The 18178-nt window shown below is 43.4% G+C and overlaps 1 protein-coding gene across 5 annotated transcripts in view; it reads left to right on the top strand.

Annotated features, from left to right (window-relative positions):
* The window catches only part of CFAP54 (cilia and flagella associated protein 54), a 2603731-nt gene that overhangs the window by 767176 nt on the left and 1818377 nt on the right, over nucleotides 1-18178 (top strand). For all 5 annotated transcript variants that reach the window (XR_013608312.1, XR_013608313.1, XM_078677994.1 and 2 more), the window contains exons 24-25: nucleotides 5203-5345; nucleotides 14879-15026. Coding sequence is in view for 3 of the 5 variants with exons in the window: in XM_078677994.1 (XP_078534120.1) it covers nucleotides 5203-5345; nucleotides 14879-15026 (291 nt within the window). In the remaining 2 variants the exon portion in view is untranslated. The remainder of the gene's footprint in view (nucleotides 1-5202; nucleotides 5346-14878; nucleotides 15027-18178) is intronic.

The raw sequence follows: 18178 nt of genomic DNA, 5'->3' as shown, positions 1-18178 counted from the left end.
AGGGAAAGTTTCGGAGATATTACCCTGGTCAGAGGGAAGGATCGGAATCTTTTTTTTGTTAAGCTTAGATCATGACAGAGATGGAAAGCCAAGAGCCTGCTGTTTTTGAGGATTAGTAAAAAGTTAATGATGATAATTAAGACATCATCAGCATAAGGCAAAACTTTAGAGGTACCATTATATAGTATTATTGATGTAGTATTGGTGGCTTTTTGTAAGGCTAGTAGGAAAGACTTTGTGTAAAGGAAATGAAGAAAAGGATACAAGGGGAAGAACGGCTTCTGAGAGCAAAAGTAACTGAGGATTGGCCACTTTTGGTGAGTATTGCCCAAAGGGAACTATACAGGGCTTGGATCTATTTGATAAACTGAGCCAGGAAACCAATCCGCTGAATTGTGTCCCACAGAAATATGCACTCAACTCAATAGGAGGCCTTAACTGCATCTGTGGTGATCAGAGTCAGTGGGAGTTGGATTGTTTGGGCCCAGATATTAGAGTGGTTACAAGGTTAGTGTGGCATGTTGCGTCTCCACCCAAAATAAATCCAGGTGTGACCAGGGCTTCCATTAATATATGCAACTGGTTAGCTGCTAGTCTGGCATATATTACACTATCCTTATTGCATCGTGATATTGGCTAGTAGGCAACTTCTGCTAGCTTGAGCTTACCCTAATTCAAAAAGATCATGATTCGAGGTAATTGCCAATAAGGGTGAATGTGGGTGCCCAGCATGAGATCTTAAACCACTTGAAATGTCAAAAGGAGAAGGCTGTTCTGTTTTTAGAGGTGACATAGAATTCACTAGGCAGAGTGCCTGTACCAGCTGCTTTAGCAAAAGGGGCAGCTTATATGACTGTAGATAGTTTGCCTAGACACAAATGGTTCCCTTGGAGGAAGCTTTAAAGCCTATGCTTCTTTGGCCTAACAAATGTACCTACATACACATGCAACAAAGCAATTGTTGTATTTGCTATATAATATTTTGTCACTTATTAAAAAAATCATTTGTTAGGTGCTCCAAAAACAGCGCAGTGATAGTGAATAGTGACAGAGATGAACAATAGTGCTCTAGTGCGATTTACAGAAGCAAGAAACAACACTGTTGACTAGGTAGTAATTCTATATATTTTTTTAAAAAGGACGCAAACTTATAATACAGTTTGTAAACACTACAATGTATGTCAGTCAACAGGTGAGGATGTTTACATTTCAACCCATTAAAAGTGTTTCCACAGGGTCTTCATCAGGACAGGTTTGGTAGCAATCTTACACATAAAGTAATAAAGGTAGTCAGGAATAGCATTTCAATAAAAGTCCCTCAAAATCAGACAACATTGCAAATCCGCTTTACGGATCTAGAATGATTGGAAGGATTGTTACCTTCAAACTGCAAATACCATCTCGCATCAGTGTGATATACATGCCCTTATTGGCAGTGTGACTGAAGACACAGTCTGTGTAAAAAGGGGAGAACAACAGGCCCAGTAGAGATCAAGGAAGCATTTTCTAGTGCAAGGTATCACTTCTTCTCCATGAAAGAGTCAAAGTTATCAATGAAATTGTGGGTTAACAAGCACCTATATTTCAAATAGTTAAAGTACTTACCCTCTAGCCTAAGGGACATAGGGAGGAATTTATCAAGCTTCCAGCAACCTAACGGAAACAGTAGAGATTATTTCAAGTTAATTCAAAGTGTGGTATGTTTTCATAGTTGTTGAAAATAAATTTCAATCTGCGAAGAGACTTTCACCCCAACCGCAGTATGTCATCTGCACAAAGCAAGACTCTTGTATGTAACAGTCTGATCTCTTGAGGACAGGCAATGTTTGGCTCAAGGAACATAATCTTTACTTTTATTTGGCCTTTTTTGGGCAACCATTAAGGCCTTTTACAATCAGGTAAGCTATTTTTATCTCCCTGGGTAAAAATAAGAAAATATGACTGGGTGTTTTTAAATTGTTCAGTTATTACTCTAGATTCTGGCTACTTATCTACTTTTCTGTGATCTCCCCCTCGCCACCCTCTACTGGGCTGTGCATTGCCTAATCCTCGCCCTGTCACTTCCTTCCCACCTCTGTATCTTCTCCCCAATAACTTGCGCTCAGTGCTTCCCTTCATTCACTCTTGGCCTGCTTCTGAAAGTTTTATCACTTGCTCACTTTGTATGTACAGTGCTCTAATTGACATACTTTATCAAACTAAGAAATGGCATGCTGACTTGCAGTTTTCATTACACTTTGTCTTAAGTAAAAAGGCCTGCAGACCACTAAGTAGTACAGTCAGTGTGCTGTTTATGAGAGGAATGACTGCAACTCTGGTGTTTTTTGCTGGTGTTCCTCTTATAGACAGCCATAAAGTAGGCATGTGGGTAACAACTCACACCTGCCAAGCACTGTTGCCAGGATAGCAAGGCTAGAGTGAAGTTTAAAGTACACAGGAAGTGCTGCTGAACCCTTTCCTATAAGGCGCCCCCATTCCAATATCTGCTTTTATTATTGTTGGTACTGTCCAGTCATAATTCTACCTTGTAAATCTATGGAAGAACCGGTGGTAAAGAAATAGTTCTCTATAAATACAGGTCTCCAACAGTTATATATTTCATACATTTACATACAACCCTTCTTCCTCTCCCATTTTACAAGGTTCTACTGTATTATTTACTCCTGTCACTGTGTTTTCAAATCTTGAAGCCTCTATAAGAGCCTTTTCAACCTACCACCTGGTTTTTGCGGAACAGCTAAAGAGGTGGACGCAGAACTCTATTGCGTGCATTTGCTAAATAATTGTTAAATGTCACTAATATTTAATATTACTATAGAGGACTTCTAAATAATGATGGGAATGTGAATTTATAATAGATTCAAATGTTGGTATGTAACTTTTTCTTCTGAAGCAACGTCTATAGCAGCCTCACAGCTATGAGGAGATATGCATTCTTATGCCTTTCAGACTTTCCTCCAGACATACTGGCTAAGTTACTATACCTGCCTTCTGATCGTTGAAATTGTTTGGAGATAAAGTAGACAATACCTTATATAAACTGAGAGTCAAGACAGATGCCCAAAGATGCTTATTATTGTGCTGCATGCTGAACATTGCCTACTAGTCCTCAGCAGAGGTAGAGATATGGGTGTGATAAGGGAAGAGGTGTGGCGCTGCGGCCAGGGCGACTGACACCGGCTGCTGGGGCTCACCGTTTGATCCACGGCACCGGCGGCAGGTCTGCCCAGCACCATGTGACTCTGGGCAATAGCTCGCTTAAACTTCCCGATGGCCCCCAGCGCCGGGATGCCTCCGGGTAGATGTGCGCTTTACAAATACTGGATTTACATTTACATAAATCTTTTCAAAGACAGCTACAGTAAACACAAGTCTGTAAGAGCTCGTTTACATTGGAGAGCATTATACAAAAACGGCTCCCAGCAGATTACAAACATAAATGCACAAGTGAAGCCTGCTTGAGGATGCAGTACACCAATGTAATGGTATATAACATTCTTACAAGAAAAAGAAGTGACCCATATTCCATACCAGAGAATTTCCAAAGTAGTGACCATTGGTTGATGTATATATGGCTTTCACAGTCATTTCAATGTGCACATGCTTTGCCCATTTACCGATAAAGCAGCTAGTTCAGAAAAGATTTGAAAACATTTCAGGCAGCAATGATTCTGGAATCCCCATGCTGCCTATTGAGAGGATGATATTTAGATGTCCTTCCCCTCCACTGTGCATATCTATGAAGGTTACTTGTACTTCCCTCTATTTAGTCACACTAAGGAGACCATTCATATTGGAACGGCCTCTAGCAACAAACAAGACTTCTGACAGAGTGATATTTCCGGGTTATGCTTTCTTCAATGTGGTAATGTATGTTTTGGTTGATACCAGCTAGTTTGGTACGAAGAATTTATATATCAACAGTAGTGGGATCAGGATCATTTGGACTGTCTTTCTGGTATTTTGTTGGGAGTAATAAATAAGGCTAAAGGTGGTCTGCAAATATCCATTGTGAACAGTTACTTCATGTGATTGTCTGATTTATATGAGAAAATAGAAGAAACATTTTTGGGGGAGATTTCAGCTGTTTCTGAGTGTTTAAAGAACCTGGTGAATTAATATTCACGAGTTCCTTAAAAAACTGTGCAGTAGGATTTTAACTGGTTTTAGCTTCATTGATGTGATGACCGTGACATGAATTATTTAACTCTTAAGATGTGTTCTTCTGGTATCATTTTCTACAACAATTATGGTGGGTTGATTCAATCATTGTTAGCTGATTTGCCATTATGTGTACATGAGTTTGTGAGTAGTTTTAACCAAATCAGTGTTTGCATCAGCCCGGTTCTAAAAACTTCCATAAACTATCATTACACATTCTACGAGAGGAAACATAACTAAAATAACATTTTGGAAGGGTTGTGTTACCAAAACAAAAATTGGGTAAGAGGATCACTTAGCCTGTTCTGCATTATTTTGTGAAACCATACCTCCTAGATTTAGATATTACTTTATGGGTTTCCTTAGGAAGATTTGTGATTCAATACAGTGTGTTTCTTTGTAGTATTCTAGGTCACGCCACCTACAATGTATAGAATAACTAGGAAATATTTCACACACAGATAATGTACAAAGAGACTCAAAATGAAAGGTTACATACTTTAAGTATTATTGTTTCTGAGGTATACTCTGTACCCCTCCTACACCCTTCCTATAATAGTTTATTGGATATTCTGTATAACTATGTGGTTGGAATTATGTAGAAGCGGTTGGGATTGGACTAACATTTCTACCATAGTGTGTTGGTGCATCACATCACTTGCACAATATCCTGTCATCTAACTGCCTCGCCTTAGTGTTTAGAAAGCATGCAAACATGCTTCAAATGTAAATAGCAAGGAAGTGCCCATCAGAACTAATGATACTCAATATATGTAACTTTGTATTCTCTATATGAGCATTAAGCTATAAATCCACCTACACAGTCCTAGTTTCTTTTTAACAATTTCCTTAAAAAAGAAAGTGCTTGTATAGATTTAGCAGAAACATACTGAGTGAATGCATTTAACAGTAGTCAATCAATTTACTTGCAGCATATTAATTTGCGAATCTCTAAAAGATTGTAAGGGTCATTGAATGTAAGGGAATCTGTTAATGTGTTCTTTACATTTATTTGAATTGCTCATTTCTGTTTTTTTGTAGATGGCCTATCAAAAGGGTAACTATAAAGTTGTAAAGAAAGCATTCTCAGTGTTGTGGGATTATTTTGTCTCAACCTCCATAAAATCATCCCCTGAAGATGCAGTTGACAATGCAAACAACATATTCAGTTTCTCTAATCAGAGGTACTTTGGAAACATATTTTAACAAAACCCATTTGTTGAGTTTTTGGTATTACTCTTCAAAAGGTAAAGCATGTGCAAAGTCTGTTGATCTTCCTTCACAAGTTTTCTTCTCTCGTGTTATTGAATTATAACACCAGTTTACAGTCTATGGAGTGTGAAAAGTAACAGCAAATAAATGGGTGAATGGCTGAGGTGAAGGGATTTCAAGTAGCTGTTTCATAAATATTCATTTTGCGGGTCATGGCTTTATGATTCTTTGCCTATGATTGGGTGTATGGGAATGTAACCTTTCACTTGATCCTGAACTCACCAGAAGCCGTTTGCCCCTGGCATACATGCTGCCTCTGGACCCCGGGCAGTCAGAACACCATCATTATTCTTCCAAGAGGCATCAGGTATATAAATGTGTCCAAGTGACAAGGGCACTTTGTTTCCAGTCTTGGACCTCTTTTTAAGAAGGCAATTCATTTTTGTATGTGTAGTTCTGGTTCTTCTTAACTGTATAATACACCTGATAACTATTGATCCTCAAAAGAAGTCCTAGAATAGATTACCTGGGGTCCAGAAGATAACAGGTTTTAAAGTTTCATAAACCTTTATTGATTCATAAAGCATGGTACATCAATGCAAGAAATTCGAATAATGACATTGAGCATTAGAAAGCAAAGTCAAAACATCTCATGCTGTGGTGTATTAGGCATTAAACTAAGATTGGAGAGATAATCAGCAGTTACCCTAACCCCTCCCTCCCCCCCTCTACATAACATGGATTATATCGTAGGAAGCAAATGTCCATAGTAGTCCGGAAGTAGTCTATATGCATAGCAAATGTACAAAGGTCGGTGTAAGGGTATCGTCCATCTTCTGTAAACAGCCATCCCAATTGCTAGTAAGGAGACATAACAGTCAGGCCACGGCCCGACTCAAAAATCCTAAGTAGGCCTGGTTCTGTATGCAGACAGAGCAAACAACAAATACAGATACAACACTAATAGCAGGTGAGTGGCAGGAGAGTGTATATGGATGAGGATTCACTCAGATGTTATAGTGTGTAGTGTTGCAACCGGTAGAGCCTCCCCAGCCTGAATTTCCTCCTCCTCTGCACTCAACCTGAGAAGATATTCAGTGAGTGGTGTCCATATGTTTTTCGGCTGTAAGGTGGGAGGTAGAAGCTCAGCATAGTCATGTAATCTCTCTTGCCATGTGGACAGGGAGTGAATCCAACATTTAAACTTGGGGGCACGGCCTCTGCCCCAGAGGCACGCTATTAAGCGCTTAGCAAGTAACAGGCCCATGGCTAGAAATTTTTTGTGTACGGTGACTACAGATTGCGTCAGTCCCAACAGTGCCCTGAGTGGGCAGGGGGTGATTGTCACACCGAGCATGTTTGTGAGTCCCGCAAAGACCTGATCCCAGTACCTAGCAATCTGGGGGCAAAACCACGCTAAATGCATGAAATCGGCTCCAGCGGCGCCGCATCGAAGACAGCAATCAGTGTCTCTTAAGTGAAACTTGTGCAATTTGGCAGGTGTGTGATAGAGCCTGTGAAGAAATGTATAATGAAGTAGCCGAAGTCTGTTGTTGCTGGTAATCGCCTGTGTTTGAGTGCAGCTGGTCTCCCATTGTTCGTCCGTGAGAGGTGAGCCTAGGTCTCCATCCCATTCCAATCTAGCTCTAGCAGGGGCAACACTGGGCGCATTCAGCGCGTATTTGTAAAGCATGGATATGACGTGCCGAGGGGCTTCAGGTTGTACTAGAGCGTGAAGTGGAGCGAGCGTATCAGGTTCAGCGGGGAAAGAGGGAATTAAAGCTCGTACATTTTGCCTTAGTCTGGTAAATAGGAAGGTATCCATAGCGGAGGGGGGCACCTCCCCGAAAAACTGTTCCGCCGTGCGGAATGTGCCCTGTACATAAAGGTCTCCCCAGCAGCTTATTTTAAATTTACGGAGAATTACATGACAGATTACTTCACATGTGACTTGTAGGCTTGGGTCATTAAGCTAGGTAAGGTTGGGCGAGTAGGCAAGTGGGTTATCGAGTACATTGAGAAGACGGTTCCAGGCCTGTACAGTGCAGTCCACAGTGGAGGGGTCCCGACTCCTCTGACTGACATGGGTGTGGATATAGCCGGTGGGGACAACAGGGCTCATATAGCCCTCCTCTACGGCCAGGTGAGCCATATATGGTGGAGGGTGATACCAATAACCTGCAAAGTGAGCTTGCGCGCAGTCGTAATACCTTTCGAAGTTGGGTACTTCAAAACCACCCAGGTGGAAGGGAAGCATAAGAGTATTGAGGCTGAGTCTGGCTTGTTTCCCTCCCCAAATAAGACGCGAAATCTGGGATTTGAGGGTGCGGAAAAAAAAGGCGCCAGGGTTGTACGGGATGTTTACAAATAGGTATAGCAGCTTGGGTAGTATGTTCATTTTAATTAGCGCAATGCGGCCCGCCATGGATAGAGGAAGATGCAGCCATTTCGAGATGTTATCTGTAATCTTTTCAATGACCACGCATCATTGTTTCCTTGTCCCTGTGTATATGAACCCCTAGATATTTCACCTCCTCCTGCTCCCACATCAATGGGTAGTCGAGCTGGAAAAGTTGCGTATTGTCTGTGAGAGGGAAGATCGCAGACTTGGCCCAATTAATCTGGATTCCAGTAACACCTCCAAATTTCGTAATTTCGCGAAGTACCGGGTTCAGATTCTCGCAGGGTTTTTCAATGTACAACGTGATGTCGTCAGGATAGAGCGACACCAGAAGAGGCCGTGAGCTCTAAATGAGGGAGCGGTGGTTGTGTTTTTGCCTAAGCATTGCAGCCAAGGGCTCAATTGCCAAGGCAAAGAGGATGGGGAGAGTGGGCAGCCTTGTCGAGTCCCTCGTTGGGCAAGAAACGGAGCGAACCTGGACCCATTGAGGAGTACAGTAGCTGTGGGCTGATGATATCGTAGTTTCACCCAGTCCAGGAAGCTAAAAGGTAGCCCCATATATTGTAGTGTGCCTAGCAAGTAGTCCCATTCTAGGGAAACAAATGCCTTGGTGGCATCAAGAAAGACCTCCACGGCATCACATTTGGGGTTGAGATCCTGGATCACAGCGTGAAGTGTGCGGAGATTGTGGGAAGTAGCCCGATTGGGCACAAACCCAGCTTGGTCAGGAAGGACTAGGCGTTCCATGAGGAGATTGAGTCTCGTGGCTAATACCTTGGCTAGTATTTTAGTATTGTTGTTTATGAGGGAAAGTGGTCGATAAGAGTCGCAAAGTGAAGGGGACTTACCAGGTTTAAGTAAAGAAGTAATAAGCGCCTCCCTCATGGTGCGGGGCAGGCTGCCCTCCTCCAGGGCGGCGTAGTATACCTGTTTTAGGATGGGGGCCAATATGGGGGCATAGAGTTTAAACAATCGATGGGAAGGCCATCGGAACCCGGGGCTTTGCCAGAACGCATACTCATAATGGCGTCCGTTATCTCCTCAAGGTCTAATGGAGCATGTAAGAACTTCTGTTGTCCCTCTCCTAGCCATGCCAGTGCGACATCTTCAAAATATGCGGGGAGGTCAATAGGTTCCCCCCTGTGTGATGTGTACAGTGTATGGTAGTGGTCTCGGAAAATGCGGATAATATCAGGGAGGTTCCTATGTATATCTCCACTCTCATCCTGTATTTCTGTGACATAATTCGTAAATCTGGGGGTTTGACAGCATTCGCCAAAGCCCTCCCAGGTCTATCTCCTTCTCTGTATATACGAGCCATGTGTGGGCGCCCCAAAAACTTTCCCTCCTTATCAGCCAACTGTGCGTATTCAGAAATTTTACTACGCAAACGTAGGAGAGTGTCAGGGTCATCAGGGTTGCGAGCGCTGGACCTTTCTAGCTCCTTAAGCTCGGTTTCCAGTTTATGCAATTCAGTGCGCAGAGATCATAATACTCCGCCTCCCTTCGCGATGCACCATCCCCTGACGGTAACCTTGACGGCTTCCCAGACAGTGGTCACGCTGTCTACAGAGGAGATGTTGCGATCGAAAAAGTCGCGAATATCTTGTTTGAGTTCGGCCTTGAAGGCCGCATCCCGAAGGTGAGCAGGATTGAGACGCCACGACAGGTAGGGGGAAACATTCAGAGGTATTAGGAGCTCTACAAGGACCGGAGAGTGGTCCGAGAAGGTGCGAGCAAGATGTAACGCTCTGGTCAGCCAGGGAGCTAAACCAGCAGAGACAAACACATAGTCGAGCCTTGCCCAAGTAGAGTGTAGGGAAGAGTAATGTGTGCCTTCTCATAATGTCCGGTGAAGATGTCGCCACGCGTCTATTAGGTTGTTATCCGCTGCGACCTCACATAGAGCGCGCTGCATGTTAGTGTAGTGTGAGGGAAGCGGGCGGGACCGATCGGCAGAGGGCTGCATAGCAGTGTTGAAATCCCCGCCCAGAATAACGTGTGTGATGCCTAATGTGTGTATCTTACTCCATAACGCCATCAGGGTGGATGGTTGGTCTACGTTGGGGCCATAGAAGTTAGCTAACAATACGTCATGCAAGCATAGGCGTCCCCATACTAGACAGAACCTGCCCTCGTTGTCAGTGTCACATCCTGCAGGTAAAAAGGCCACCCCCTTTTTAACCAGGATCGTGACCCCCCTAGCGTAATTGGAATACCGTGAGAAGGTGCGGCTGGAGGCCCACCTAGTTGCGAAGGTAGGGGCTTGGCCGGGGGAGAGGTGTGTTTCCTGTAAAAGGGCAACATTAACGCCCTGTCTGTCAAGGTATCCCAGTATCTGTCTGCGCTTTCTGGGGTCGTTCAGGCCTCTTATGTTCCAGGATACCAACCTAATACCCTGTGTTTGGTCAGTGCGGGTCATGGTGGCCGGGAAAAGGGAAAGGGTATAGTACGAATCGGCGGCGCAGGTAGTGGGTAAGTGTATACAAGAGGAACAACTGCGATATTAGCAATATTTAGCATGTGCAGTAGATGGAACAGTGGTACGCCGGACTTAGGACAAATGTGCCCCCGCGCCCCCCTCCACCCTCTCCCACACTGGCTGCCCCAACTCAGCAGGAAGAAACCATCCCCCCCCCATAAACCATCCACTGAGAAGCTGCTCCCAGTGCAGTGGTCGCTAGTTGCGCCAAAATGGCGGCCGATATGCGGGAGACGGAGGAGGAGAAGGGACCAGCAAGCCGCTTCCCACCAGCGCAGTGTAATCAGGTCAGTTCAAGTGTGCAGCGTCGTAGGTGCGGCGAAGCACGGCACAGCAGGCACAAGGATCACGCAGCCTCCGACCAGGTCCCCAGGAGCCCCAAGGCCCAGACCAACAGAGTTTGCCAAAATGGTGGACGAGGGTCCCAATCTCGTAGCGCGCGCACTCCTAGCGTTGAGGACGCCTATCTGCACCCTGTCACCTCCTCCCCTCTTGACTTACTCAGGAGTTGTTAATGCGGTGCCAGCAGAAAGGTGGGGGGGCCTCTCAGGTCGTCAAACTTCCCCAGCTCGAGTCGTTGAAGCCAATGGCGGCAGGAGGGGGGGTAGGGGGCCCCTGATAGCCCCGCGCCAGCGGCCAGTGGTCACTAGAGCCCCAGGGAAGAGATAGCAGACACAGCGGTGGGCCGCCCCGATCAGATCAAGGCGTTGTGCGAGGGAGTAGGGCCCGTCACCAGGAGCGGCCCGCCAGGCCCCGCAGCACCGGCCTCCAGTAGCTTTCAGCAGCCGACGAGCAATGCAGTCCGCTCCACAGCTTCAATCCCGCATTACCGGCTCACCGTAGGCAGTACAGCTCCGGGATTCTCACCGAGTGTGGAGCCGGACTCCCGGAAGGGAGCGGGGGTATTTTGAGCCGATTTATGTAACCAGGATGGGGGTTATGTTGAATGTTGTCCCCGGTCGGGCGGGAGCTCTACACCAGAGCGGCCATTACGCTCCAGCGCCACCTAGCGCCCCCAGGTTTTATGGTAACTTCCCCACAGGATTGAATGATGCATCCATAGGTCGCTGGAAGACTGATGTCTGCTTCTCTAGTCATACATGGGCAAAATACCTTGCACCAAGCCTTCATGTAAGCCAGGATAATATTGACAATAAGCTATCTAAATAAGCGAAATTGAAGTGTTTTATACTATGATATGTATGTAGATCATAGGTTAACATTTTAGATCCTAGCAGCACTGATTCCACCTTTTTTCTTTGAGGATAAGAAACTATGCACCTTTAAGTTGGCTAATAGTGTCACCTGTTACTTACAGAGCTACAAAGTATAAGCAGTATGCTGTAACAAGCACTTTTGTTTCTGATAATATGTCTCATTAAGGTTTGTTAAAAGGAACTGGAATAAATGTTTCTTATCACTTGCATTTTACATTGATTATTTTCAAATCATTATTATATGCTCTCGAAAGAACTAACCCCTTAAAGTATTTGCCTGTGTGGCTATTACTAATGTTGAGAGAATTAAAGTTGTTGATGCATTCTCTTTTGTACCTTCCAACGCCAGTCTGTTATCTGGATAATGTCAACCCTGGAACAAATGAATATACCCTGTCATCAGAGGTGAATCCTTTGCTTTACACATTATTTTCCTACCTGTTTTCTGGAGCTCTCCCTGGGGATTAAATGGCAAGTCTCTACTTTGGAATTTACCATGAATTATCGGATTTTTAACAAACTAAACTTTTGGTTTCTTGAAATTTATAAAACTTTGCCTTAACTCTGCTCAAACTATAGATTTCTTCAGCTGGGAAATCTTACAAGTATGTTTGCGTCCTCTGATGTGAAGCCATTTAATAAAATCCTTCCCTAGAAAGTCCTGATCTCCCCAAAAGCCAAGAACTACATAAAATAGGAGGCTAGCCAAAGGTCCCTGTCACCAGCCCATGACTTTTTAACCTATAAAAGCTGCCACAATTTGTGTAGAGGAAACACAGCTTCAACTTTCCATTAAGGAGCACGTTTTCTCAATGTCCCCTGTGTTTGAAAGGGATTTTTGCAGCAGAAGTGCTGTGTACTGTTAAACCTAGTATTGTTTGCTGTCGAAAAGGAAGCTTCTCATGTTTGCAAGCAACACTGGCCACACTACTTCCAGGTGTAGTAGAGTTAGTCCTAAAGGGTGAAAGCAGATCATTTGATTATCAGCTCTGCCTCATGGTTAGGAAGAGCAGCTTGCTATTTATGGGTTCTGCATCTTGGTAAATGAAGCTTCAAAAGTCATCATGAAAAGAATTGCAGTCATGACTGGTTTGGCAGATTCCATTTTCCTTCATCTGGACAAATGGCTAAAAAAATACCTTCTAGAGATTAATTGTTAAAGGAACTTTAAACAACCTTGGTGGATTTGAGCCACAACTTTGCTATCTTGCTGATGGATGAGTATTTGTTTGTGATGAATTTCACCTCACCTTCAGCCACCTACAACTTGACAGAACTCCTCAACAATCTCTCCCAATACTTCAGCAACAAAATCACTGTCATTTACAGCAACTTCAAGCCACAACAGGACCCACCAGACCTCATCAAATCAAACCAGACGGACCTGGCTAAACGCAAACAGATGTTATCCAAAGAACCAATGCTAACAACATTGGCCATCATTACCCCAGAAGAAACTAACGCTACCATGAAATTCATATACTCAGGGGCGCCATAGGACCCGTGGCCCCACAATACCTTCTCCATAGGATTGCAACTTATCGGTGCCATACTCACACTCATTTTAAATGCCTCCACGTCTTCTGCGACCATCCCAGATTCTTGGAAACATGCAATGTTCAAGAAACCTTCCGCTGACCCTTCAACGCTTGCCACATAACAATCTCAGTGCTACCCTTCCTAGTCAAGGTATTCTAGAAAATCATCAACAGACACCTCACCAAATACCTCAATGACCACAAACTCCTCGACACTACTCAGTCTGGTTTCAGAGCATACCACATATGGTATGGAAACTGCCCTCATCTGTGCCAAAAATGACATCTGGATGACACTGCACAGAGAAGACGCAGTTGTTTTCATCCTCCTGGACCCCTCTGCAGCATCTGACTTAGTCTCCCGCCCCATCGTCATCCAGAGCATACATGTCATTGGAATCACCTAGTCAGTCAGGTTGGCACCGTATTTCTCGTGCACTTGCAACCTCATCTGCGGAGTTGTGCAAAGATCTTCCTGAACCCAACCCTCTTCAAGGCATACATGATCCCTCTCGCCAGCATCATCTGCATACACATCAACATCCTCTCCAAAGCAGATGACACACAACTCATTCTCTTCCTCATGGACAAGATGTCCAGTACCTGGATCAAGGTCAAAAGCTGAATGACTGAAATCACCCACTGGAGGAAGACAAACTATCTATAGCTGAACACTAACAAGACCAACATTTTGATCTTCGAGAACAGCATGTCACTGGGGGACTCCATCTGGTGGCCAACAGAGTTTGGCCCGACAGACATCCCCCTACATCCACGTCAAGAACTTCAGGATCATGATCAACAGTAAACTTGGCTTGACTGCCCAAGTCCAAACTGTCACTGCCTCATGCTTCCATACCCTGAAGTTGTTGAGGATATACTGGCCGAGCATACCTCAACAGACACCTCTGCTCATCCGGACTCCTACATACACACATCGAATTGCATACAGTAAACCAGATCCAGCGGTTGAGCCTTCTCCTACATGTCTTCTAAAGCGTGAACCGACCTGTCACTACACTACTACTAAGAGCCTCGTCCTCACTTCTTGAACACCATAAGAAGCTGAAGACCTGGCATTTTGAGTAGTTCCACTAGGTCCTAGGTTTGTCTAGACTCTCACCTGATAAGCGCCAGGATACCCTCCTGGGTGATAGTGCGCTCTACAAGCCAACATAACATAACATGACATAACATACATAACATATTTTTGGTGTTATGGCTGTGCTTCATATGCACTGTTTGGAAGTTCTCTTTGACAAAGGCTTTCTCTCCAGCAGACAGCGATAAATTGTTGTGATACGGCATATGGGTCAGTGGGATATAAGAGAATAGGAAGCGTTTTATTAAATGGATGACTTTTTAAATGGTACTAGGAAGCAATGACAGCGGGTTCTTGAAATGGAGTAATGTGTTACTAGGATTGTGGATGTAATTCTACAAGTCAAATGGGAATATCTCAGCTGATTGGTTGAGTAAGATATATTTATTCTAATCAATGAAAAAATCAGGGCATAATAAGGGACTTATTTAGAGTTTTGTGGATGGATACTTTATCACTAACATAGCTGCTCTCCCTTCCTCATTATTACAGTGGCACTTGTAATATGGCGCACAGGATATTCATCATGTTTGTAACGGGGTAATTTGTCAGCCAAACTCTAAAACAGGCCCAAAGTCCTTTCACTTAACAAGATTATGGAGGCCTGGTTAGACTGTTTTAGTCAAACAAAGAAAGCAGCAGTGCATATTTACAAATCGTTATGGTCCACATATTACCGTAATTCAGGAACTGGTTTTGCATATTTAACAGTCAACTCATAATTTACATTTTCTAAGCCTTTATTTTGTTTTTCTTTCTGCGCAGGATGTCCATGGATGCTGTGTCACATGCCTCTCCTGTTCTTTTGCAACTCTTTCTAAGGAGTATTTTTATTGCTAATGATGTCAGTGTAAAAGAAGGTGCACTCTTTTGTGACCGTCTGTGTACAAACGGGAGTCTATACAAGTGGCAAGTATGTGAATAGTTTCATGTCTATCCTACCTCATACTATTGTGATTGGAATTACGAATATGACATGGCTTTATGTACTGTAAAATCCTTTACTATGATAATGCTTCAAAAATGTGACGTAAAGGTCTTAATCTCGAAGCTAAAATGAATTATTCTCAACATGGGAGTACTGTTGTGGAAAGATATGAGTATGTTCTTGCCAGGCTTTTTCCCTATCTCCTTGCAGGCACAAGGATACCCAAACATCATTAGCTGTGAGAGTGCATTCAACCCATATTAACCGGTACAATAGGTACTCTATCTGTTATTGAAAATAGGTCTCTTAACCTCCTTGACACTTAAGGTAGAAGTGGACTTGCAGTCAAGTCTTCGCTCAAAGGTGAGGGAGAGGGTTACGTCGGGGTACAATATAACACAATATAGCTGCAATAAAAGTGTGAATGTCCAAGCCGGTTTTTAGGTTTTATTAATATCAACGAAATCTATAAATATATTTAAAGTATAAAATAAATAAAGCTCAAATGGGGAAAAGCACACAAGACGCAGTAAACAAAAGAGACGATAATGCAACACAATATAATGAAAAAAGCAGTATCGGGGACTATGAACAATTTATACTGTCGGCAATCACTAAATAATTGCTAAAACCTGAACGCTCCTTGAAATGAAAAGCGCCACAAAACACCAATATAGTTTCTCTAACAATTAAGTGGGTTGAAACAATGTTTAAAACCTCAATTTTTTAAGTCTGGGACACAGTCGTGAACACAACACAGTAAAATGGAGTATTGCAATCCTCCAGGCCAAAACTGGGTTACTTTGTTACTGTTTGCAAAACTTTAATGCTCTGATCCAGTTATTCAGAAACACAGATAAGAGGTTAAAAGAAGTGAAACGCAGTTACAATTGAAATAAAATGCAACAGTGACCTCCAAGTGAAAGGAAAAGTGTCTCAGGGTTTAGCAAGGTCAGGTACAGGATCCTTGGGTTTAAGCCTGCCTCACAATTTAGGATTAAACGTGGTGTCAACCCCTTACTTTCTGGAATCCACAGAGGCTCTAAGATACCAACTCCTATACTTAGCAGGGCCACATTGTTGATAAAGTGGGGAAGGCTGCAGTCTGGCACATAAACAATGATATGCATGCTCAGACATGCATGCTCAGACAATGTCCGATGCTCACATTGGACATTACAGACCTTTTAGGATCCACCTTCAACATATACAACTGTGTAATGGACTTCTTCTTAAAGAGCAGGTCAAATGAAGAGCAAAACAACAGAGGTTAGTGCAATGAAGGAGTGCTCTTGTCAGGCAGATTTGCCACTCAAGTTTAACTAATGTTTTTGATGTAGCCTTCCTCACTTCTCTTTTGTGCCGTTCAGCTCCCAGGTAAGTAACATCAACAGGGGCAGGCCAGGAGAACCTGCAAGGTTTTAAGACTTGGTCCTAGCAAGGAGAAAATGGGCAGCACTATGCTCTATGGTCTAGAAGTTTCCACAACAGCAGAGTCCATCTACATCTGAGTACAGAAGGGTGTTCAATATGTTAAAAGATGACACCAGTTAATATTTCCATGTCCAGGCAGTTGGGCAGGAGCTTGTTGCCTCTCAATCTGTGCATTCCTTAAAATCCAAAAGCTAACCTGGTTGGAGAAGAGTTTTCATATGTGCAGCGGTCCAGTTACACCTATAGGGACTTGCTCCATCTTTCATTGCCATTTTCAAATGTGTAAAGATGTTGTCTATCAGCTAATGGTAAGATTAACTAAGGGTAACCCTAACTCCAGATGCATAACTAGCGATGGTGAACTTGCACACATTCTGATGTTCACAATCACTATTGCAAAACATACGCACATAATATTTTCATACCTTTCAAATTGACAAAAAATATAAACACAAAGGTGCTCCCATCTGTCCTAAGTCACTGGACTTCACAGATGGTGGCGTTTACACATGACATCTGGGTGCAGCTACTGCACCCCAAAATCCAAAGGTGTAGTCACAAGCCTGGACCTGTGCAGAGGGGTTTGGGCTGCTACAGCTTGACATTACAGTGTGGGGAGCCCACATGGAAGATCTCCCCATCTCAGAGCACACTGAGGTTCTGCAGTTTGAGGGGTTTCTTTTCTCAGGATCAGGGGACCCATTAACCATTGCCAAAACTAAAAAGAGAGGGGTCAGTAACCTTTACCCTTATTATTCTGAACAAATCAACATGCAAAAAGATAGAGGGTGGTGTTAAGAATAGGTGATACAAGTTGTTTTCCTATTAAGGCTCTACTTAAATATTATAAATGAAAATCAAAATGTAAATCTGTTTGCGAATAGTAAGTCTGATCAATAGTTAACTTGTGCCCACAAGCACTTACTTGATGGGACTAGGACTCTTTCAGTCCCGCTCAAGAGTAATGATCCATTAAAAAAAAAATCCTTTGTCGTCTTCCTCATTAGGATGCCTCCCCTTCCAGGCCTACCCAAACCAGCTTTTGATGGCATTCTACACTTGTGACATTGTGCATGGTAAACTAACATTATCCAGTATCGGGTATCTGTCATAGATTTACATGCCTGAATCATTCCAATCGTCGAGGTGGTTGTCCCACTGTAACATATTCAAGCAGTATTTAAATAATACCATAGGCTAATACCATAATGGCCCTGAGCCATGTTTTACATAGCCTATCTATGTCCTTTTTTTAAACAAGGACTAAATGTTGAATGCAGCTAATAAGCTGCTAGCACCCTCTAGAACTCTCCTAGCAGAGGCAGTTTCCCTCAGATTTTCACCGCTCGTTGTGTGTGAAGGGAGTCTCCCTGATTTCTACTCAGTTTCTTTATGGAATTTTCCTGATGGTTGATCTTTTTAACATGTCAGATAAGAAACGCCTCTTCCGCCAATGTAAGAACTGTGTCAGGACGTGAGTCCATGTGGATGATCCACATAAAAATTGTATTTACTGCCTCCATCCTTTTCCTGAGTTAAGACAATGCAAGATCTGTTGAACCTTTGCATCTAACATTCTGAGGGATCGAGAAAGGAGGCTGCTTTTGTGGCTCCAATCCACCAAGCAACAAAAGTCTTCTGAAGAAGACAGTGATGGCTCATCCAGACTACACAAAAGATCCAGGTCTCAAGATAATACCCAT

The sequence above is a fragment of the Lissotriton helveticus genome, chromosome 1_1 (genome assembly GCF_964261635.1).
Source record: "Lissotriton helveticus chromosome 1_1, aLisHel1.1, whole genome shotgun sequence".
NCBI classification, from domain to species: domain Eukaryota; kingdom Metazoa; phylum Chordata; class Amphibia; order Caudata; family Salamandridae; genus Lissotriton; species Lissotriton helveticus.
The sequence above is the reverse complement of the archived record's forward strand: the minus strand, read 5'-3'. Positions and strand labels throughout refer to the sequence as shown.